Source organism: Chiloscyllium punctatum, chromosome 6 (assembly GCF_047496795.1).
Source record: "Chiloscyllium punctatum isolate Juve2018m chromosome 6, sChiPun1.3, whole genome shotgun sequence".
NCBI lineage: Eukaryota > Metazoa > Chordata > Chondrichthyes > Orectolobiformes > Hemiscylliidae > Chiloscyllium > Chiloscyllium punctatum.
Genome location: NC_092744.1, coordinates 40,324,158 through 40,349,412, shown reverse-complemented (window position 1 = coordinate 40,349,412; position 25,255 = coordinate 40,324,158). Strand labels below are relative to the sequence as shown.

At 38.5% G+C, this 25,255-nt stretch overlaps 1 protein-coding gene across 1 annotated transcript in view; it reads right to left on the bottom strand.

The window, feature by feature from the left end:
* Nucleotides 1-12,482: 12,482 nt before the first annotated feature.
* LOC140478899 (solute carrier family 12 member 9) overlaps nt 12,483-25,255 on the bottom strand; it is a 116,994-nt gene continuing 104,221 nt past the window's right edge. The window contains exons 12-13 of the mRNA XM_072572514.1: nt 23,833-23,979; nt 12,483-23,686 (exon numbers count right to left, since the gene is read on the bottom strand). Coding sequence (XP_072428615.1) covers nt 22,845-23,686; nt 23,833-23,979 — 989 coding nt within the window. The 3' untranslated portion in view covers nt 12,483-22,844. The remainder of the gene's footprint in view (nt 23,687-23,832; nt 23,980-25,255) is intronic.

Here is a 25,255-nt window from a genome sequence, read left to right as displayed (position 1 = left end):
TTGTTGGGCCGAAGGGCCTGTTTCCACACTGTAAGTAATCTAATCTTAAAAAAAAACTTACAATCCATAAAAAAAACTCTCACTGCCTGCTAAAAAGGATTGACATTTTCTAAAGTGTTCAAAGAATAGAGAATGTCAGTGATTTCCCTAATGCAACAGTAGTTGGCAAAGGAGCTACATACGTAGCTCCAGCTGTAGCCTAGGCTGAGACAAATGCAAACACATCCATTGCCCTGATCTCCTTGACAGCTGCTGATGATCCAGTTCTCAAAGCTACGGCTATGGCAGGTGGCAGATTTCAGGTAAGGCGTTCCAGTGGAAATGCAATGTCTCAACCACTTTTCCTTAATGAGGTTCAGATCTGAACTTCTTTATCCTAATCACTAGGACATTCTTGACAAAAAAAAAATTGCCTTCAAAGTTTGACGCCATCTTTTCAATTTACTTTGAAATTGTAGGTGGTCAGCAGATGTAAATTACTTTCTTCCCAAACTCATCATATTTTCTTTGAATATTTGGAACATAAAGAGATTGAAGTTCAAATTTTGATTATCTCCTGGTCAATCTTCAATACAAAAAACCTCATGACTGTTAAGAGTCATATCTCCCTTCTTAATAGCTCATCAGGAAACATATTTTCTTTGTACTATCATTATAATTTTATTATCTGTTCACTTTCCTGATGCCCTCTTATTCTGGAGGCATCTTAAACATTTCTATTGTTGTAATTGATTTCTCATTTAATTTCCAGCATTTAGGTTTGGAATGTCCAGTCTTCTTATAATAGAAGCATGTTAATTCCCCGATATCACTTTGCAATTTTGGCCTTTCTGCTCTATTACTTTGACATCCATCTGTCTGTTCCCTAAAACTAGCATCTCTTTCATTAGCAGAATTTCTATTCCTCCAAATTCTTTATGGATTGCCAAATGATCATTTTTCCACCTGTAATTGTTCCATAAGTATTATTTTTCCCTACATGCTAATTTTAATTCTCTTGTTTCAGTGATATAATCCACTGATACTACAGCATTGTTTTTCTACCTTGCAAATTCTGCAAATGTTTGATCAGATTTCTTCCTTGTAGTCTAAAATTTTAGTCAGTAAACATTATCAGCATGTCTCTGAAATTGGAGTCTCTGAGAAAGGATGATCTTGCTATGTTTACCAAACTGATTCCTGGGATGGTAGGGTTGACGTATGAGGAGAGATTGTGTTGATTCGGATTGTAATCACTGGAGTTTAGTAGAATGAGGGGGGATTTTCATAGAAACGTATAAAATTCTAATGGGACTAGAGAGAGATTAAATGCAGGAAGGATGTTCCCAAGAGTGAGGGAGTCCAGAACCAGAGGTCACATTTTAAGGATAAGGGGTAAACCTTTTAGGACTAAGATGGGAAGAAATTTCCTCACCCAGAAAGTGGTGAGCCCATGGAATTCACTGCCACAGAAAGCGGTTGAGGCCAAAACATTGTGTTTTCAAGGAGGAAGTGGATTTAGTTCTTGTGGTTACAGGGAATGAGGGATGGTGGGAGGTTGTGGGGTGGGGGGGGTTGGGGGGAAGGGAAAGGAGGAGTGGTATGGAGGGAGGAGATGATCACCCATCATATTGAATGGCAGGAGTTGTATTAATGTTGAAACAACTTTTGGCCAACCCTCTTCTCAACTGAGGTCGAATCCATCCTCATTACATTCAGGAACTAAGCATAGATTCTTAGCTAAATCAGGTCCCCCATTGGGGCAGAGATGGACAATAAATGTTGGCCAAGCCTTCAACATTCAAAACAAAACTGGCAGAACAAATGGTGGTGGTGGGGTATTGGGGTGATGAGGGTTGTTCGGGAGTGCACAGAAAGAGGAATATAAGTACAGAAAGTCAAATATTATAGTGTTGGTGATGAACCACAAAATAGGCAAGTGGCACAGCAATTTGATTGATGGACTGGCTTGCCTAGTTTGTTTTTGTTTATTTCTGGAGGAAACTTTTACGAGTAGCAACAAATAAAGACCAAACTAAGATATGGAAAACCCAAGATAAAACACCACTGACTCAAAAACCTACAAGGTTAAGCAGCCAATTTTTGATTTTCTCTTTGGAACATTGCTTATTAGAAATAAATTGTCCAGCAACAACTTCATTGTAAAAACAGTTGCGATAATACATAACAGATTTTTAACAGACAACTATGCGTTACATCATGTTTTATTGAGTTTGATTTCTGCACAATTCAGTGAATGCCTTCTGGCAATCTGTCTATGATCCTTATAAAATGTCAATCAGACACAGTGATTTTAATCAATATAACATAGCTAAATGTTTTTCTCATCACATTAGTAGTGATAACATTGTGTTTTTTTTTCCAAATGGCAAATCTAGCAGTAATTACTGCTGCCAATGGGCATTATTGTCTAAGATGCACCCAAGATTTCAGTTAAATACTTTTGCAAAAGTTCTAACAACCCTAAACATATTCTACTTTGCTTAACTGTACTGTTACAGTTTGGGCTTCATAGTATCATAGAAAATGACAGTACAGAAACAGACTATGTTCAATGTATCACATTTGCCCTTGTGTTTATTCTCTCCATTAGGCAACCAACCTACTTGCATTCTCTTATTTACTCTCCACACTCTAACATTCCTCTTTTTCAAACGGCTATTGCTGCAAACAAAATTGATGAATTTACTCAGTCATAAGGAAAATGGGAACAGTCCTTCAATCCATTATCCCATCTAATTAGATCATGCTCGATTAGAAATAACTTTTTCATGCTTTGTATCTGTATTCTTCAATATCCTTTCTAAACAAAAATTATCTTTCCCAATCTTGAGCATTTTAATTGTTTCTGCACTGATTAATATGGGGATGGTGGTGAGAAAGTTTCAGATGTCTACTACTCACTGAATGAAAATTGCTTCCTAATTCCACTAGTGAATGGCTTAGCTTTAGCTTTAAAACTTTTTCCTTATTCCTTCATAGGATGTGGGCCTATTTTCTGAATTGCCCTTGAACTGAACAACTTGCTAGGCCATTTCAGAGGGTAACTCAGAGTCAACCACATTACCTTGAGCGTGAAATTAAATGTAGGCCAGAATAAGTAAGGATTTCTTCCCGAGAGGACATGAGTGAAGCAGCTTTATTTTGATGAAAAGTAATAGCAGTTTCTTGGTCTATAGCACCTAGACCAGCATTCTCTCTAATTTCCTTACTGGCTGCACAGGACTGAGTGATAGTGACTTCCAGAAGTCAATGCCATGATGAGCATTGACTGAAACTAGTCTGTTCTGATATAACATGATAGTTTCGTTCCCATGTGATCCCGCTTCATAAGAAAATTGCGTAACAGCAGCATCATTTAAACTGAAGGGACCGGAATCACATTATAGCCAATACAGATAAGGAAAGTTCGCATTCTACAATAGTAGTCTAAATTTTTCAATTGCGTTTTCTCCAACATGAGTTGGCTATATGCACATTATAGCAGGACTGACTATATATTTGAAGTGGATTTAAATTCCACCAGCTGCCGCACTGGGATTTGAACCTGTGTGCATAGGGCTACTAGCCTGGTTCACTGGTGCAATGAAACTAACAGTACACCAACATCATGCTCCCTTCTCCCGAGTACCCGACCAGATGAAACTTTATTTTGTGTTTATCCAATCACTTTACTACTTCAAGTAACCAAATAAAGGTTCCTACTTGACTTTTTCAACACGAGGAAATACAAGCCTCCTTTATGCAGTTTGTCCTTGTAATTTATCCCTTTAAGTCTTAGTTTCCCAAAATTATACTGTCACCTTTTACATCTGGAGTTGAATAATTGTCCATAATTCAATAACTTGCGCACTGGAATGCTCAGAATGTCCAATCAATATGAAAGTCAGAGGTATTTTAATATCGAACCACTGCACAATTATTGATGAAGTGTATTTATAATTCAACAAATGATCAAAAAAATTGATGCAAAAAGTAAGGAGAGTTACATCTAGAGCACATCACACCCAGTTATTAGCACTATAATTGAATTATTAAACAGTGAAATTTTAAAGTACATGTACTTTGAAGCAGTAAATTAATTGGGCAACTTAATCCAGTTATGCAAGCAAGACATTGTGAAGGAATTTGCATAGTTTGCATGGTGAGTGGTTTAAATCTGACCACAATTTGAAAAGGTTAACACAACCACAGATTAACATGGAATTCCCTGTGGAGCACAGGCTACACTATTCATTCCACCTGAGCTACAACCGGCAAAATCAAATCAACTGATCTGGTTAGAACTTTCTCTTTTCCACACTCTCTCTCTCTCTCTCTCTCTCTCTCTCTAAAGTCAGTCTTTGTTCAGTCAGATATAGTTGGATTTTTAAACAGGAATTTGAGTATTAACTACACTGAACAATTGATGTGATTCAGAAAAAAGTACATTTAGAATGTTGTTAAGTACCTCCATTATAATTAATAAAATATTCTATTAATTCAGCATCTTTCTTGATCCCACACAGATATGGAGCACAATGCAGTCAATTGCTGGAAAGCTAGTGCAGAAAGGAGAGTTTTTGATTTCTTGCCATTGGAAGGTTCCTGGGGGAAGTGGGATCTGTTCAAGCTGGATGGGGACCAGACTGACAGGACAGAGAGAATCAAGGAGAAGCGGGTGGCGGGGGAGGGGGGGCGCTGCTGTGGAGGCACAAATTGCTAGAACTGGGGAGGGTTAAACCAGCATGGTAAGGGGATGGCAAACTGAGCATAGATTTGGAGTGACGAACCTGGAAATAGCAGAAAATTTGTAGGCATGCATGAAGGGCATGGTATCCTCCCATGCAAATCACAGAAGGTGGAACACTTGCTCACTTAGCTCTTCACTATCCAAGGCCACAGACACTGGCCTTTCCAAGTCAAGCAGCAATTTACCTGTACATCATTCAATCTAGTCTACTGTATTTGCTGCTTGCAATGTGGACTTCTGTAACTTGGGGAGACAAAACATAGACCGGGAGACAGCTTTGTCAAACACCTATGCTGTCTGTAAAAATAATGTGTTTCCGGTTGCCCCTCCCATTTTAATACAGTACCATGTTCTCACACCAACGTCTCTGTCTCAGGCTTACTGCATTGTTTCAGTGAAGTTCAACACAAGCTGAAGGAACACCACCTCATCTTCCAGCAAAGTGCATTACAACCTTCAGAACTCAACATTGAGTTGAACAAGGTCAGGACATGATCACCCTCCCCCATGTTCGTTACTCTTCCAACACAATGCTGGGTCCTGCGTTGCACCCTGCAAAGCCAACCCATTTCCAACCATTTGCCCTTCTCTTTTGCACCCTACCCAGCACTTATCTCCTCTGGCGTTATCATTAGTAATCCCTTGGTGATTGCACATGGGATGTTGATGTCACTGTTGGGCAAATACTGGAGGCATGATTTCAAGTAAGTGGCAGGTAGATGAGAGAGTGGTGAGAATTTTTTAACCTTGTGGGTGCTGGAGATCGGGATATCACTACTTGAAAAAAAAGTGGTCAAGACAGAGACCTTCATCATATTTAAAAATACTTAGATACATATTTGAAGTACAGTGTAGAAGGGCTCGGTATCAAGAGTGAGATTAGGTTGTATAATTCTTTCAGCTGGCATTCACTCAATGATGTAAATATTCTATGATTTGTTTCTGGCTGGACATCAAAAAGAGGGTGAAGTTGTTTCTGGCTTTGAATACATGTGACCTGTAGCTCGAAATATGGTAATCCCACATTTTCATTTTAGTGTTTTTCATATCAAGGAATGGTTCCAAACAACACCAATCAGCCATGACCTCAATGTTTGGTTTATTATGTTTGTTAAGCTTCAAGAGACTAAATGGCCATTGTTGGCCAGGGCTGCAAAAGGTTAAAGCTCAAATGGAGAGATTGAGAGTCACATACACCACTGGCTCCTGATCAGACCAATCACTGAAAAGGAATACAGTTCTCGGACCTGATTGGGAGAATCAAGACTTTGTAAATATGATGTGGACATCTGATTGGACAGAAGCCAAGAGGAGGATCAGGGACAAACTGCAGCATCGCCTTGGCCCTTGAGCAAGACTCCCGGAGAGAAATATTGCATGAGCAACCCCTTGCCAGGTGCTGAGCTGAGCGGAACGGAGTGGTGCAAGGAACATAGGAACTGTGAAGCCTGGCCAGCTAAGCATTCCTGGGTAATGTGTTTCAAAAGGGTGACTAGTGTGGTTTCCTTTGACTGTTGGCAATTAGTATTTAGGAATATCTTGATATTTCTGGATACTTGATATTTTGATACTCTTGAGAATAAAAGGGTGAATTGGTTGAGTTAAAGAATACTCTGACTTCTAAACTCACTTTCACTGAGGTTAACTGTTGTCTGAGACAGAGATAGTCAACAGACCATTTCAGAATTATTTATAGGATTTTCTAGTGGAACAGAAATCTATTCTCAGCTATTAGAGTCATAGAGATGTACAGCACGGAAACAGACCCTTCAGTCGAACCCGTCCATGCCAACCAGATATCCCAACCCAATCTAGTCCCACCTGCCAGCACCCGGCCCATATCCCTCCAAACCCTTCCTATTCATATACCCATCCAAATGCCTTTTAAATGTTGCAATTGTTCCAGCCTCTATCACATCCTCTGGCAGCTCATTCTATACACATACCACCCTCTGCATGAAAAAGTTGCCCCATGGCTCTCTTTTATATCTTTCCCCTCTCATCCTAAACCTATGCCCTCTAGTTCTGGACTCCCTGACCCCAGTGAAAAGACTTTGTCTATTTATCCTATCCATGCCCCTCATAATTTTGTAAACCTCTATAAGGTCACCCCTCAGCCTCCGACGCTCCAGGGAAAACAGCCCCAACCTGTTCAGCCTCTCCCTATAGCTCAAATCCTCCAACCCCTGGCAACATCCTTGTAAATCTTTTCTGAACCCTTTCAAGTTTCAAAACATCTTTCCGATAGGGAGGAGACCAGAATTGCACGCAATATTCCAACAGTGGCCTAATCAATGCACTGTACAGCCGCAACATGACCTCCCAACTCCTGTATTCAGTACTCTGACCAATAAAGGAAAGCATACCAAACGCCTTCTTCACTATCCTATCTACGTGCGACTCCAGTTTCAAGGAGCTATGAAGTTGCACTCCAAAGGTCTCTTTGTTCAGTAACACTCCCTAGGACCTTACCATTAAATGTATAAGTCCTGCTAAGATTTGCTTTCCCAAAATGCAGCACCTTTCATTTATCAGAACGAAACTCCATCTGCCACTTCTCGGCCTATTGGCTCATCTGATCATGATCCTGTTGTAATCTGAGGTAACCTTCTTTGCTGTCCACTACACCTCCAATTTTGGTATCATCTGCATACTTACTAACGATATCTCTTATGCTCGCATCCAAATCATTTATATAAATGACGGAAAGTATTGGACTCAGCACCGATCCTTGTGGCACTCCACTGGTCACAGGCCTCCATTCTGAAAAACAACCCTCCACCACCACCCTTTGTCTTCTACCTTTGAGCCAGTTCCGTATCCAAATGGCTAGGTCTCCCTGTATTCCGTGAGATCTAAAACCTTGCTAACCAGTCTCCCATGGGGAACATTGTGAAACGCCTTACTGAAGTCCATATAGATCACATCTACCGCTCTGCCCTCATCAATCTTCTTTGTTACTTCTTCAAAAAACACAATCAAGTTAGTGAGACATGATTTCCCATGCACAAAGCCATGTTGACTATCCCTAATCAGTCCCTGCCTTTCCAAATACATGTACATCCTGTTCCTCAGGATTCCCTCCAACAACTTGCCCACCACTGACTTCAGACTCACTGGTCTATAGTACCCTGGCTTGTCCTTACCACCTTTCTTAAACAGTGGCACCAGATTAGCCAATCTCCAGTCGCCTGGCACCTCACCTGTGACTATCAATGATACAAATATCTCAGCAAGAGGCCCAGCAATCATTTTCCTAGCTTCCCACAGAATTCTAGGGTACATCTGATCAGGTCCTAGGGATTTATCCACCTTCATGCATTTCAAGACATCCTCTTTAATATGGACATTTTTCGAGATGTCACCATCTATTTCCCTACATTCTATATCTTTCATGTCCTTTTCCACAGTAAATACTGATGCAAAATATCTCCCCCATCTCCTGTGGCTCCATACAAAGGCCACCTTGCTGATCTTTGAGGGGCACTATTCTCTCCCTAGTTACCCTTTTGTCCTTAATGCATTTGTAAAAAACCCTTTGGATTCTCCTTAATTCTATTTGCCAAACCTATCTTATGTCCCCTTTTTGCCCTTCTGATTTCCCTCTCTAGTATACTCCTACTGCCTTTATACTCTTCTCAGGATTCACTTGATCTATCCTGTCTATACCTGATATATGCTTCCTTCTTCTTCTTAACCAAACCCTCAATTTCTTTAGTCATCCAGCATTCCCTATATCTACCAGCCTCCAATTTAGAACTCCAACTTCTAGATCTGGTCTATCCTTTTCCATCACTATTTTAAATCTAATAGAATTATGGTCGCTGGCCACAAAGTGCACCCCAACTGACACCTCAGTCACTCCCCTTATTTACCTTATTTCAAGAGTAGGTCAAGTTTTGCACCCTTCTCTAGTAGGTACATCCACATACTGAATGAGAAAATTTTCTTGTACACACTTAAATTCCTCTCCATCTAAACCCTTAACACTGTGGCAGTCCCAGTCAATGTTTGGAAAGTTTAATTCCCCTACCATAACCACCCTATTATTCTTACAGATAGTTGAGATTTCCTTCCAAGTTTGTTTCTCAATTTCCCTGTGACTATTAGGGGGGCTACAATACAATCCCAATAAGGTGATCATCCCTTTCTTATTTCTCAGTTCCACCCAAATAACTTCCCTGGATGTATTTCCGGGAATATCCTCCCTCAGTACAGCTGTAATGCTATCCCTTATCAAAAACGCCACTCCTCCCTCCTCTCTTGCCTCCCTTTCTATCCTTTCTGTAGCATTTGTATCCTGGAACATTAAGCTGCCAGTCCTGCCCATTCCTGAGCCATGTTTCTGTAATTGCTATGGTATCCCAGTCCCATGTTCCTAACCATGCTGAATTCCCTGTTAGGCCCCTTGCATTGAAAGAAATGCAGTTTAATTTATTAGTCCTACCTTCTCCCTGACTGTTTGACTTGCTTCTGTTCTTAACTGTACCAGCCTCAGATCTCTTTCCTCACTATCTCCCTGGGTCCCAACCCCCCCACCTTACTAGTTTAAATCCTCCAGAGCAGCTCTAGCAAATCTCCCTGCCAGTATATTAGTCCCCTTCCAATTTAGGTGCAATCCGTCTTTCTTGTGCAGGTCACTTCTACCCCAAAAGAGATTCCAATGATCCAAAAATGTGAATCCTTCTCCCATACACCAGCTCCTCAGCCATGCATTCATCTGCTTTATCCTCCTATTCCTGCCCTCACTAGCTCGTAGCACTGGGAGTAATCCAGATATTACTGCTCTCAAGGACCTCCTTTTTAAATTCCTGCCTAACCCTGTAATCTCCCTTCAGAATCTCAACCTTTTCCCTTCCTATGTCGTTGGTTCCAATGTGGACAATGACCTCTTGCTGGCCCCTCTCCCCGTTGAGAACATTCTGCACCCTCTCTGAGACATCCTTGACCCTGGCATCAGGGAGGAAACACACCATTCTGATTTTTCGCTGCTGGCCACAGAAACGTTTGTCTATACCTCTGACTAGAGAATCCCCTAACACAATTGATCTCTTGGAACCAACGTACCTCTCGTTGCATTACAGCCAGTCTCAATACCAGAAACGTGGCTGTTCATGGTACGTTCCCTGGTGAATCGATCACCCCCTACATTTCCCAAAACAGCATACTTGTTTGAAATGGGGATAGCCACAAAAGACTCCTATACTACCTGCCTACCTCTTTTACCTTTCCTGAAGTTAACCCATCTATGTGACTGTATCTGAGACTTTCCCCCCTTCCTATAACTGCCATCCAGCACATACAGTTGCTGTTGTAAATTCCTCATTGCCTGTGTCTCTCCAACCGATCCATTCAATCTGATAGGATTCGCAACCAACATTTATTGCAGATATAATCCACAGTAACCCATAAACTCTCCTTAAACTCCCACAGCTGACAAGAAGCGCATATCACTCTACTAAAGGCCATTTTTGCTCCTTCACAATCTACAGACCCAGAAAATAACACTATTATTCCTCAAAAATACTGCCACAGGTCAAAGTAATAGTTGTGGCTTATACTTTAAGTTTAAATCAAGAGACATCCCACAAAAAACATATAATCAAGAAAGAACACACACTACTCACTACTGCAGACTTTCTGGAGGCCACACTTAAAACAATTCACTTATCTGTTTCTGTGCTGTGACTTTGCCCAAAGAGTTGCTCAAAATCCGTTGTGAATTTCACTGTTTGTTAAATTTTCCGAGACACACTCCGATGTACAGCGAGACATGAATTCAAACAGCAAAGGCAGTAACTGTGCAGGCTCACTGTGGTGTCAGTTTCTTTCTCTCTCTCTCACTCACTCTCTCTCCTGCACCGATCTCACCATGTGCTTCCTTTGTCTGAACTCCCCCCTTTTATAACTGCTGCTGTTTTGATTTTTTTTCCCAAAGTTCCAAAACAATGCAACAGCATATAAAACAGTAATTGCTGCTCCTGGAATTCAAGGAAATCATCTTTAGTACCTAAACTACCTCAAAAAAAAAAGCAGCTGTTACAGCCAGAAATGTTTCCTGTCCTCCATCTTGGAGTACCCAGAATCCTTCTCAGATGGGATTGCTCTTTTCATGCCTCTGGGCCTGGGCCGTTTGTCATTATTGTTCCAAGCAGTAACTTCCCATCAAAGCTGAGGTTCCGGCTTTTACAGTCCCAATACAGGGGGGTCCTGACTCTGGTCATGTTGCTCACTCCTGATTTTTCATGGGATCTGAGCATCACTGGCAAGGCCAACATTTGTTATTCATCTGTAATCAGATTAGTATGACAGGGTGGCGCAACATCGAGGGCCAAAGGGCCTGTACTGCGCTGTAATGTTCTACGTTCTATGTAATACTCTAACAGTTGGTGCCGAGTTGCCTTCTTGAAGCACTGCAGTCCTTCTGATGTCAATACACACAACAGTGCTGCCAGGTAGGTGCATGTTATTAGGCTGAGAGAGAGAGGGCACGATTCCTTGCCAATCCCCTCTCCTCATCACTGAGTGAATAGCCAGCTGACCCTTAGGTCGAACAGGACAAGCAACTGGAGTCAGACAGCCCACAGCCCAATCTAAAAATTACAGGCCCAGAACATAACCTACTATTATTAATTACTACACATGAAAAATCTGGAAATTCATTAATTTAGCACATTATTTTCTAGGAACATGTTATGTGGGAAAGGATTTTCAAGCTTAGAGGTCTCACTTTGAGGATGTACACAAATTTCATATTGGTTAACAGAGGCAGAGCATTAAAGCAGGGCAGGAAGAACAGGAGAAATAAGGGTTAACAATGATTTTAAGATTTGTGAAAATTGAATAATGATATACATTGGTTTGTCTGCAGAAAAGACCAATTCAAAGGTCATTTTTAAAAATGTTTTTATAAAATTAGAAAATCAATAATTTGGCAAAATAATGTTAGACATTAAATAAAGAGCAACCAAAAAGGATTATTTTCCTTAAATGTTAAAATTCAAAATGTGTCCTAGGAGTGACAAAGGTCAGGATTTTCAAAGGTATTTGGAAGCAGTATAATATAGATATTGCTTTGTTACTGTCTGTAGTGCTACTGCAATTAAATTGGGGGAAGAGAGAAGAAAAGACAAAGGGAAGAAAATAAACAGATGCAAGCAGATTGTAAATCAGAAGTCATTGTGTAATGTAGATGATGGACAACAAGCTAATGACAATCACGCTTTAGTGCTGTCAATATAGGGAACTGCTAATGATTTATGAACACCAAGCATAATAAGAATTGCGAACTGATTTAGTGTGCGTTTGGAAGAGTGAGATATATCAAAGTCAGTTACATTCTTTAACAATAAAGGGGCGTTACTACTTTTATTTTACAACATTTATTTTACACTGCAGCTACAAAGTTTAGTGTGACTTGTGACTGAATCCTTTTCAGGAGTGCATGGCAAGTTGGAGTTGATAACGAAAAGAGGCAAAAAAAGCAAAATAAAGCTGTTACAATATTTGTTGTGCAACCAGGCAAGTGATTTGCTTTTTTATGTTCTAATGGTGCTTCCTGAGACTCATCAGAATTCCAAACATAAAACATGTTCATCTACAAAGCATTACATTTATTTGCCCTTGGTAGAATATGTAGGACAAATAAAACTGCCGTCCCATTATTAGTCAAAAGATTTAAAGTAAAGCTACAACTTCCAATATTTCACAAAAATATAAAACTTATTTGTATGCAAGTAACACCATTCACTAATCTGTTAATGTGTTTTTCTTTATTGCAATATTTTTCTCGAGGCAAAAGCATTACTTAAAGACATAATGTTACTTTCAGACATGAGAAATTAAAAATTCAAGATTAATCACAGCAGCATTCTGAAATTGCTTAGCTAACCCATTATTTGTTTTCCCTTTGAATCACTGTTTCAAATACTCTGGAAAGACATTTAAGTGATATTATGTACAAGAGCACATTGTCAAATACTTAAAACATCAACTCCCATAAATGAAACTACCAAGCAGCATTAAAATAGAAAAGTTGTGCATATTTAAAACATGTGAAACTTCTCCGCCTCATCTCACCAATTTGCACTGGGAAAAATTGGATTACTGTAAATATTTTAAATTCACAGAATCATAATCCATGTTGTCACCTACACTGATAAGTGCTTTTAAACATCTAGAACACATTTTATTGAAATATTACAACAATAAAATTGCAATGTAACAATTTTTAATGCCATGTATTCCCAGAAAAGGCTATTTTCAGAGATTCACCTTTAAATGTAAGAATACACAGACCTGTACTAACTCATCACCTTTCACATCATTCATAATCTTCCACTTTGACTATGGAAGTCTGAAAAGTGGCCAACTGGGAGGAAAGGGTTGAAAACAAATTGTTCCGAGACAACATATATGTGAGCCTTCATTGTTTGAAGTTGTTCAAGAGTATCGTGCTGCATCAAGAGTGGGATCAAGGAGGCTACTTACACTTTCAAATATCTATCTAAATCTAGTAGAGAACCATAGGAATCTAGGCATACAGATACACAAATCAAAGTAGTAACACTGTAAATAAGATCATTTAAAAAAAAACAGACTGTACCAAGAGCTTATTCCTCCTCAAATTCTGGAGGAATGGAATTAAAAGGCAGAAAAACAACTTTAAGCTTATACTGTGTCTATTTTCTAAACTGCAAAAAAAAAAGAGGCACTGAAAATGCAAGAAATAAATACTAGCATTATACTGCAGAGACATTTTACATAAAGAAAAATTGAACAGGCTGGGTTTTAAAAACATATGTAATTTGACAGACTTAAGTTTTAAAAAGTTTTTAAAAGGGTGGACAATGTAAGAAGTTTTTGCTTATGGAAGAGGCCAGAACAAAGGACATAAATATAAGATGGCCCATAATAATTTTGAGAGGGTTTAAGAGAAATTTTAGAATTACAGTGTGGAATTCAATGCCACAAGCAGTTGAGACAATTAAAACAAGTGGAGTTAAGGTTAGGCTTGCGAGGCTCATCAGGGAGAAGGATATGCAAATAGTGTCAGGAAGAAGCTTAAAATCTATTAAGCTGAACGTACAGCATCTTCCACGCTGTAAGTATTATGTGACCATCACAAACTCATCTGCAATTCTGAATCTCAATATTTTGTTTTTAAAATGTTTCCAATAATCAAATTTAATGATTACAGAAATAAAGATAGTTGTCAGTATATAAAGTTTCATATATCTGTCTGTTAGTCGACCATAGTATTTCCTTCATCCACATGCAACACAAGACTGATTCTGATTGAAATTATATAATCCAATACAAAGTAAAGTTTTGGTTAAATGTGTTCAGAAAAGTTTCAATTTTAGAAAACATCAGCATTCGTTAAGCAAAATGCTGGTATTAGGGTTCCTTGTGAGCTCTGTACTTGTAACAAACATTTTAGAATTATTAATAGATGAGCTTCTCAATTATATACAAGATAACAGAGAGAAATTTCTCAATTTCACCAGACAGAATTATACAATTAATTTATTGTAATGTTACAATTCTCACTGCCAGCGTTAAAATACGAATAATATTAGACTTGTAAAAAGCTAGATAAATATTAAGAGACCCCGACCAATTTTTCCCTTTCTAGCTTGGGGCAATGAGGTCAATTTAACATTTCTCTTGTTACTGTGGTTTAAATTAACTGACAGCACAGATCACGAGTCAAACCGCGATCCCTGGTTCACCTGATTCAAGCACATGTTTATTCAATCATGAAAACTTCTGGCATTTATCTGAGAAAGAATATTAACCAAATAACCAGAGCTGTTATTTTAATATTTATTGAAGTTACATATTTACACTCATCGTTAGCAATTACTTATCATATCTATTGCAATTCCCCACAGATTATTACTCAGGTATTTCAATATCACTTATTTCCTTAACTACGGTATACTCCATGAATACCTGTATTATGTCACACCATTACCATCAATGTTAGTATACAATTTTAAAATTTGCTTATAAATATCCTATATAAAAGCATTTTTCTTCAACTAGCCACAGTACTGTAATAAGTAAGGTGACTGATACTTTAACAAAATATGATAGGTCACTATTTCAGATGATCAGGAAAGGCTATCATCTAGCATCTATTCAGAGGTTGTGGCTGCAAAGAGGATGCTACTCTCAGATCAAAAGCACCTTTTGCCTATTAAAAGAACTAAACAACGCAAGCAAAATACTGTAGATACTGGAAGTCTGAAACAAACATCAGAATACAGAGAAACACAGCAGGTTTGACAGCAAGTGTGGAGAGAGAACATTAATTCTGTTCCCCTCTCCATATGCGTTGCCATACATACTGAGTTTCTCCAGCATTCTGCTTGTTAAATGAAAAATGTTGTTAATGAATTTCAGAGCTAATGAGGTGTCAGGTAAATAGGCCATGAGACCCAATAATTGCTGATTGAATCAAATGTTTTCCTTCAGTTTGTTCAACATAGATTACAGATTGTTCTCAACCATTCTATGCACAGAAAACCCAAAACATCTAATATTAGATGCGATTCCATGTTTGTTCAGCATGTGCTGCCCAATCCTATGTTCTAAGAGCTACACTAACAATCAATTCAAGTTAATTGAATTGGACCACTAATGCTTGATAGAAGAGACATATAGGGACCCGTCCTTGCAAACAGGAATATGGTCAAGCCTTGCATCATTTCTGAATTAACCTGAAGCATGAAGACCAGATACTGTTGTTTCCAGTTGCTGTCTTCAACAACCTACCCAATCACATCAGCAACTGACTTGGAAGTCAATCAGCACCAATTTCTGCTGCGACAGAAATCGGGTATTTTTGCATTTGTCCTGAGGAGCACAAATTCATCCCAGTGTTATCACTCATTTCAAAATGCATTTTAATTTTCTTTTTACCATTACTGTCTCTGGACTGAGACCAAATTCATACTAGTCACATGTAACTGGAAATGTTTTCAGGAGTACTGCTTGTTACAGCAGATGATTGTAAACAACAGCATTGAGCATTTTGATTGTTGACCTTCTGACTTTTGGCAGAATGCTACAGACCTGGAGGGGACCAAAGCATGAAAATGAGCATTCACAGTCAGCTGAAACAAACCAGGGAGTCACAGTTTTGTTTGGTTGTGAAGGCCTGTGAAACTTAACTTCAAGTAACTTGGCTCATACAGCAAAACATTATTCCCATAGGGTGTCAGTGACATTGTCTTAATTCATAGCAACATAGATCACAGAATCAGAGACCATTCAATCAACTTTCTCTGTGCCAACTCTTTACCAGACCAATCCCAATGCTCCCAGTGCCTTACTCTGCCTCTTATTAGAAAAAGATCCCTCTGCTTCACAGATTTATCTGCTCTCCTATTAAAATATGCAATGGCCTCTGACTCAATTACTCCCCTATGGAAAATCATTCCATGCTTGAACAACTTGCAACATTAAAATCTCTCTCTATGTATGACCACACTCACTGATTATCTTCAATTAACTCCCCTGCCAAATTATTCTTTTCCTTGATCATCAGCTATCTGATTCTGATGAACACTTGACTTTGTGGCAGTAAGCTGAACGTAAATATATGTTGTGTGTTAGATTCTGGTGGAAGTTAGTATCATTATGATTATTTTGGGGGGGAATGTGAACTGAATCCTCTCTTTATCACACATCTTTACAGTCAAGGTTTGAATTTAAGAATGGAAGTGATATTGCAAGTATATATCAGACTGTATAAAACACAGTATCAGAAACAAATCAGCTACATTCCTTAAGATAAAGAACTAGTTTACTGCAAACAAAAAAAAAATTACTGATGCAGTGTTGTAAAGATAATTTCACTAAAGTTTAAACCATGTAGGTGTATAAAACTCCCCTACATCAAATGAACACACACACGCTCAGTCTCTCCAGTCTGGGAAAAGGTATAAAACAACAACTCTGTCGAGTGTTATCTTCAAACTACTTTGGCTGAGCTAACATTTAAATTAAGAGAAAAAGACTTAGTTAAAAAATTATCCATACACATGTCTGTAGTCAAAGTGATTTTTCACACAAGCACTGTATCAGTTATGATTGGGCGAAATTGCTTTTCTGATGAGTGTAAAATTTGAATTATCCTTAGAAACTCGCCACTTTCAGCCTTGAAGCATTCCGGTTTGTTTATTACAGAAGAGGTGGTGCACGTGGTCTTAAAAAGCATAAAGGTAGATGAACCCCAGGACATGATCAGGTTATTCCCAGAACTTTGTCGGAAGCTAGGGAAGTGATTGCTAGGATCCTTGCTGAGATATTTACATCGACAGTCATGGGTGAAGTCTGGAACACTTGGTTAATGTGGTGCCATTACTTAAGAAAGGTGCTAAGGAAAAGTCAGGGAACATAGATTGGTGATCCTTACGTCAACGGTGGGTGAGTTGTTGGAGGACATTCTGTGGGACAGGAATTACATGCATTTGGAAAGGGAAAGACTGATTGGGGTAGTGAACATGGCTTTTTGCATGGGGAATTTGATTAAGTGTTTGAAGAGGTGGCAAAGAAGATTGATGAAGGCAGAGTGGTGAAGTTGTCCATATGTACTTCAGCAAAGTGTTCAACAAGATTCTGCATGATAGACTGGTTAGTAAGGTTAGATCACATGGGATCCAGAGGGAACTAGCCAACTGGAAACAAAATTGGCTTGAAGGTTGGAGACAGAGGGTGACGGTAGAGACTTGCTTTTCAGGTCACAGGCCTGTGACCAGCGGTGTACCCAATATGGGGCTTGGTCCATTGCTTTTCATCATTTATATAAATTATTTGGATGTCAATATAGGAGGTATGGCTAGTATGTTTGCAGACGACATCAACATAGGTGGTTTACTGGACACAGTAAAGAAGGTTATCTCAGAAGACAAGATCTTGATCAGGTGGGCCAGTGGGCCGAGGAGTAGCAGATGGAATTTAATTTAGGTAAATGCCAGGTGTGGTATTTTGGTAAAGCAAATCAAGGCAGAACTTATACGGTTAATGGTAAGGCCTGAGCGAATGTTGCCGAACAGAGACCTAGGGCACAGTTGCACAGTTCCTTGAAAGTGGAGTTGCAGGTAGACAGGGTGGTGAAGGCAGCATTTGGCACATTTGCCTTCATTGGCAAATGCACTGAGTATAGGAGTTGGGACATTATGTTGCAGCTTACAGGACACAGTGAAGCTACTTTTACAAGGATGTTACTGTGACTAGAGGGCCTGAGCTACAGGAAGAGGCTGACTCGGTGTGCAGTGTAGGAGGCTGAGGGGTGACCTTATAGAGGTTTATAAAATCATGAGGGGCATTGATAAGGTGAATATCAAAGGTCTTTTCCCTAGAGAAGGGGAATTCAAACCAGGGGGTATTTATTTTTTTAAAAGGCGAAGGAACAAAGATTTGAAAAGGAACCTGAGGGGCAACATTTTTACACAGAGGGTGGTTCATATGGAGGAATTGATAAATGCTGGTACAGTTACAACATTTAAGAGTCATTTGGATAGGTACATGAATAGGAAAGGTTGAGGGATATGGGCCAAACATAGGCAAATGGGACTTGGGGAAACTTGATCAGCATGGACAAGTTGAACTGAAGGGTCTATTTCTGTGCTATATCAATCCATAAAGTTTTATGATATTATGAAGTTAAATACGTTTTGAAGACTAATGATAGGGTTTTGTTCTTAAAAGATAGTGAGAACTAAATTGATTAGCATTGTGAAAGTGTTCAGATGTATTCAAGTATGGATGGATAAAGTATTCTTCTGCATTCAACAGTATTGAGATTAGAATGTTTATTTGTTATCTGGATCTTACGTTTTTAGTTTTTCATTAAAGAAGTCCAGACATTTGAATATTTTGAAAAAGTGAACAGATGGCCAACTGTTTATACAACTTCAAAAGGCTGCAACATATTATGCTCTACTGGGTTTGTTCATTTAGTTGAGCAACATAGCCTCATTATGACTGCTTGGTTGAGTTCCAAGCCCTACTCGTGATTTAGCTTAGCAGGTGTTATTGACATAGCTGTGAAGGGGACTGTGTGTTTTCTTTGATTGACAGTTTTATGACCAAATAATAAAATTGAAGTGTTTTGAAAAGATTTTTATTTCTTATTTTTACAGAGCTATGAGCACTTAAAAAGGATACTTTTTATCAAGGGGACCTTATAACAGGATTAAAATGTTTTGAAGAGGTTTTTGAATGGCTGTTTGTTTATTTTGACAGCTTCATGAAATGTTCAAACAAATTCTCAGTGTTATTACAGGGTTTAGGAGTTCTGTTCATACTGGAAACTAGATGAAATGGTATGGAGAATGCATACAGGAGATAAATACAGCATGGAGGGAGAATGGCACCATGGAGAGTATCAAAGTGTATGGAGGAACATGGAGAAGCAATAGAAAGGGTGGATGGGATGGGATCAGTGGGTGTCTGAATGAATTAAAATGATAATATATTGGTGAAAAGAAATTAATATTTAAAATCATAAGAATATTTTCTAAAATGTGTTGTTTTCTTTCTTAAAAGAAATACAAACATAAAATTTTTTTTCCTAGCTACTACCAGTTCTGAGGAATGGTCACTGAGTACGACTTCTGTCCACAGACACTTGCCAGAGCTGCTGATCCCTTTCAGCAATTCTGTTTGTTATAAACATAAAATTTCTGCCTCTTCATTTTTTCTTCTTCCTATTTTGAACCACCATCCTTCATGCTATTTATATAATACAATGGACGCTTGTAACCAAGCTGCATCCAGGCCCGAAAATACCTCTGCTAATGCACTCGCCCAAAAATGTACCATGTACCATAGAGTTTTTCAAATTATTCATATTAATTGCAAGTACTTACAATCAAACAAATAAAAATACAAAGGGCGGATATTTACATTTTATTATCTTTGTAAATTTTGTTCATGCTATGTTGATTGGAATGATTTCTACATTTAGGTATCCTATGACTAGTATCAGTGGTAAATATACAATAATGCCCATTGCTTATTATTTACTGTCCTTTTGTTATTCCATGTCACCAACACCATCTCCCCACTTATACTTTAATTAAAAACAAAAGCAGTTTAAGAACAGCTCACGTGCACTACTGAAGCAACAGCAACCACCCGAGAAGTCTTTCTATTACATTTCTGTTTGACCTAAAACAATTATTTTATCAAGAGAAATTTGGCAAATCCAGGCACTTTTCCATCCAAGCTGGATACATTCACACTGGAATTGTGAATTATTGGAACAAATAAGAATTCTGCTGGTATTTAGTCTTGAATTGTAATCTTTAAGGCAATAATTTCACTGTACAAACTTTCAGACTTTGACTTGAAAACACCATTTTAAGAGATGAACGCCACTGTAACCAGACAGATGTATTTAAGTGGTATATTCGGACTGTGCTACAACCTCTAAATAAACTCAGAGCTGCAGACACTGGAGATCTGATACAAACAAAAACACAAAAAGCTGGAAATATTCAGCAGGTCTAGAAACATCTGAGGAGACAAAATAGTTAATGTTTCCAATTCAGTGACCCTTCTCAGAACTGCTGAAGGAGAGTCAGAGGGCTCAAGAATTTAACTTTGTTTCTCTCTCTACAGATGCTGTCAGACCTGCTAAGTTTCTTCAGCAATTTCTGGTTTTGCTCATTACACCGTTACAGCTTTAGTGTATTGATTAATACAAGAAATTCTTTTCTGACTTTTCTAACTGCCTCACACACCAACTCTGCTGAGATACAATTTGTCAAAAGCCAGTTGAAGCATTGATGTAGTAACACATTAGCCATGCAACACACAGTGCTCCAATCTTCAGAAACATGGTGCCATTTGTAACAATCAATTTCCTCCTGTGAACAATTAAAAGCAAATCACAATTTTTTTTAGCGTTTGTTCCTTTTACAACCAGGCTCAGTTTGTCGTTCGAACCTGGGTCGAGTTAGCACTTAGGAATATTATAATCAGTTCGCCATATGTGGCCTAGAGCATCAGCAGACTAGCTCAGGTCAATTGGTGTTTGTATTCTAATATTGGTTAATTTGCAACTTTACATTTTGAGAAGCCGGTGGTGACTTCATTCTGAATCAGGAAACGGGTTCTGTTAATGTCTGCAAGGTGAAATACATACAAGTTACCAGGTACACGAATTAAAATTCTATATACACTCCCAAAGCTCCATGGCATCTTCGACATCCTCATTTATAATCTCTCAGTAGAAATGACTTTAAAAGTTATTTTAAATGAACTACAATCACAAACGTCACTGTGATGCATGTAAATCTATTGTTTTGACAATACATAACCAGTAAAACTAGGAGTGGTATTGGATGCAGCCTGTCACAGCTTGGTCCACAATTGCTGTATAAACTGTGTGTTACTCTCTCAGCAGCAGGAAAGCCAACTAAATTGGATGCAGAAAGGGGCTGAATTGAGAAACTCTTCCATAGTGGGTGGGGCTTAATGAGAGACACGTCTTTCCTGTGTCTTCTGATTGACACCCTAGCAAACCTAGGCAGGTTGGCCAATGGCTTATTAACAGAGTCCTTTGTGTTAGGCACCCAGTATCAGTAAATAAGGAATGGTTTCCAGCATGACCTACCTCCAAACCCCTAGGTCTCCCCCCGCCAATGACTCTAATCCTGCCGTTACTTACTAAAGTCCAGGGATTCGACAATAACCAGTAGTGAAATCCCTGCTCCTGGTGGTATTGCTCACATCGAAAAGCTGCTGGCATCTGATTGTGTAATCGCTCTCTGGGGGTGTGGTGTCCTGACAGGTATTTAATTTGGCCAGGCCCACTCCAAGGAAGTGCCGTAGATTTTGAGAACCCTAACTCACTAACATTCAATCCAGCCACAGCTTTTAAGAAAACCAATTAAATGTGTAACTTCTCTTTTGAGAGGCTTGTCATAGAACTATCATACAAAAAACAGTCATACGTAATCAAAATGTTATGGCAAAAAATATAAGCATATAAAATACCATTAAAATAGAAATAAAGAAACATCACCTTACAGTGAGCACTATTTGTTTACACAGTTAAACATGTGCTTTGAATACATACCAAATATTTATCCATTTTCCAAATAATAAACTTAACATTTCTCAGATCATAAAATGTTCACATCATGATTTCTATTTTACATCCTGTCAGAGTGCAGCAAGTTACATGTGAATGGAGCAAAAACCCAACAAATTATTTCAGATCATCGTTAACAAGATCTCACATTTATAGGAGGGGAATGGTCTATATTTGAACCCAACATTTGAGGCCATGCACTTGAGAAAACTGAATAAAAGCTGCTGATTTTTCTTTTGCTGCATATTCAGGAGGTGGAACAGAACCATTTCTTCATAACTCAGATGTACTGACAGTTCCAACTGCCCATTTTCACAATAATTCAATGCTTCAAAGGCTCCTCAAATCTGGTGAAGCATTACTTCGATGACAAGTTTACAGGGGAAGTGGTTGTGTTGTGGGAAATTTGCTGGTCTCAATCTATTCAGGTCGGAGGACATGGGTGCTTATCCCATCATGCTGTCTGGTGTAATTGGAATTCAATTAATAAACCTAGAACCAAACGTTAGTCACAGCAATGGTAACCATGAAATTATTGTCAATTGTTTTTTTAAAAATAACTGGCTCACAAATGTCCTTTAGGGAAAGAAATCTGCAATCTTTACATAGTCTGTTCTCCATGTAACTTCAAGCCCACAATAATGTGATTGACCCTCAAATGCCCTCTGAAATGGTGTAGCAAGGAGCAACTGAGGAAGGCCAACAAATGCTCACCTTGCTGACACATTGACATCCTGTGAAAGTTTAAAACAAGGCAGATGGATAGAGCAACAACTCAACATCTTTGCCTTATATTGAGAATAATGATAAAAATAAGGGAAAAAGAAACATTGCATCAAAAGCTGAACATAAGCATCATAGCTTAATGCTTTTGTTCAAGTGTGGTCTGTGGTAAAAATTGGCTGTTTTATCGTAACAAACATTTCCTGTATACCTCTTTATGAGCAACATAACTACAACATACGTTAGTGTTCTTAATGTCCGCACTCAATCAATCTAAAGATCTACACTGGTGACTGCACTAATTCCGTGAATTAACAGAGTAGGACCTAGGTTTTTGGTCATTATGTCAAGCTGCTCCAGATATCTTTCATGCAGTGCAGTATTAGCAGGAGGTCGTGGCAGATATAGAAATCGGATAGCTGGATGGGCACCTTGCTCTAAAATCATCCTGTTTACTGCCATCAAATAGTCGTCAGAGATTTTCATTGCATTTGATGGGAAGTTATTTGCAAAACTACCCTCACTGCCATCTTCATGAACTATCTGTTTGTGCCAGTGAAGGGCAGTAACGTTATCCCAATGCAGAGTTTTAATCGAACCTTTGATACGCAGCTGTTTTAAAAGTTGTTTTAGTTTTTTTTCCTGCTCCCCAGAACTGTTTCCAGATTCAACACACAGAAAAATACGCAGTTTGGCTGACCTCCAGGAGCGCACCATGTTAAGAATGCATGCCATTTGTAATAGAAATAGGCTGCAAGTATCAACATAATTAGCACTGTCAGGGCGAAGTGGATTGAGTGGCCACACATCAATGGAGACCTCATAATTCTTGCGACCAAACAGTTCTGCTTTGTTTAGCTGGCAGAAGTATCGGGCTAAACAAACATTTTTTAACATTTTGATGGAATCAGAAATAATGGCCACATATTCTTTGCCTGACAGTGCCTTTGATGACGAAGCATCTCTGGCTGGTGGAAAGTTAGGCTGCAAATTGCAATCTTGTCCATTTGTGATAGAAGGGCTATTACATGAAAATGCTGGAATTTGTTCCAAACCATCCTCAGGAACACAGTCATCATAAAAACCCAGGATTAGAGTATTGGGTCTCATTCCACCTATAAAACAGAGCAAAAAGAACAGTAACCTATTGTACCATAATGACAAGTATTGATGGAAGTTCACTCTAACTGGCTACCAACAAACAAACTAAATTCAGGTAAACATTTGTTTAAAATGAATTGCTATTTTACAGGTTATTTACCTAGACCAGAGATGAATAAAAGATGTTGAACTCCATGACGTACTGAGTCAGAGAGCGTAAGGCTGACAAATGATTTTACATTCAGTGCATCAACTAAACTTAGCCAGGAATCATATTGTGCTTGAAGAGGGTCAGAAGGCATCTCATCTATAAAAGGAACAAAACATATGGACGAATGTTAGTAATAATGTCATTGGATTTTATAAAGATCTTTGTGCTTTATATTTAAAAGTAAAAGGAGATAACAGTTGAAAATGTTTTGAATATTTGTTGAAATGCAAATTGAAGTCACACCAGATGTTGGATAACTACTTTTAAAATGATATCAACTTTTTGTTGAATGAGAAACATTGCAATGAAATTACTTCCCCTTCCTGGCTACTGCCGAATTATTGGTATTCCTGGCAAGATTAATGACCACACTTCATGGTCATTGCAAGGCACTGAACTGACAAAAGCAGGGCTTAAATACCATGACCAAACCATATTGTTTTAATATTAAGTCATTCTATTAAATATTCAGGGATCTATATTTGCATTTCTACATGGTAGTCACAAATGCTCTGAAAGCAAACAAGACAAGTTGCTCAACTCAGCAATGCTCAACATCCTTTCATCTGGCCCCTGCACCAAAACAGTAGCCTTTCCATATAGGTTCAATACAGACACCATGCGGCTTGTGGTTTGTCCTACAATTCTCAAACAAGGCTGACCACCATCCATGTGGTTTGCTAAATTAAATATGTGCAATAACAACAATTCTGAGAGGATTTATATTTCTTCACAAATCAAGTTATCAAATCTCTGCTGCATGATGAAATATATTTTAAACAAATGCAATTTTGTAGAACCTGGTTCAGCAATATAAATGGCATACATCATGTTGTCACAATAAGTCAGCACAGACAGTTTCATATGCAGCAAGGTTATGTATAAAATGCAATGTGGTAATAAAAGTACATTTCTTGTTTTGGAAATGATTAGTTATTTGCCCTCTGGTCATTCCAGATAAAACACATGCTTATTATTGAGGTAATCCTTAAAAATAATGAAGAAATTAGCTTAATGTCAAAGAGTGATGAGAGAAAAGGATAAAAGAACATCTATTTTCAGGAGGAAAAGATAAGGGAAATATACAGAGTGGGGGATATACAGAGTGACCATTATATCCCTGGAAGGGGATGATGTACTTGAGGTTTCAAAGGCAGTATCTATTTGCTTAGAGGCATGGAAAACAGAAGCAGTTACATATTACAGGCCAGCAAATAGAGGAAAGAAATAGAAGGGTAAGTTCAGGGAAACTTTAGAAAGGTGTAAAATTAGAAAAGTTATGGACCTAGGAGAAAGAACAGGAAAAGGAAAAAGGGAGATTCCCAAATACTTGCGCAAAATAAATTTTATTTCTCAGCTTGTTCCTGTCCTA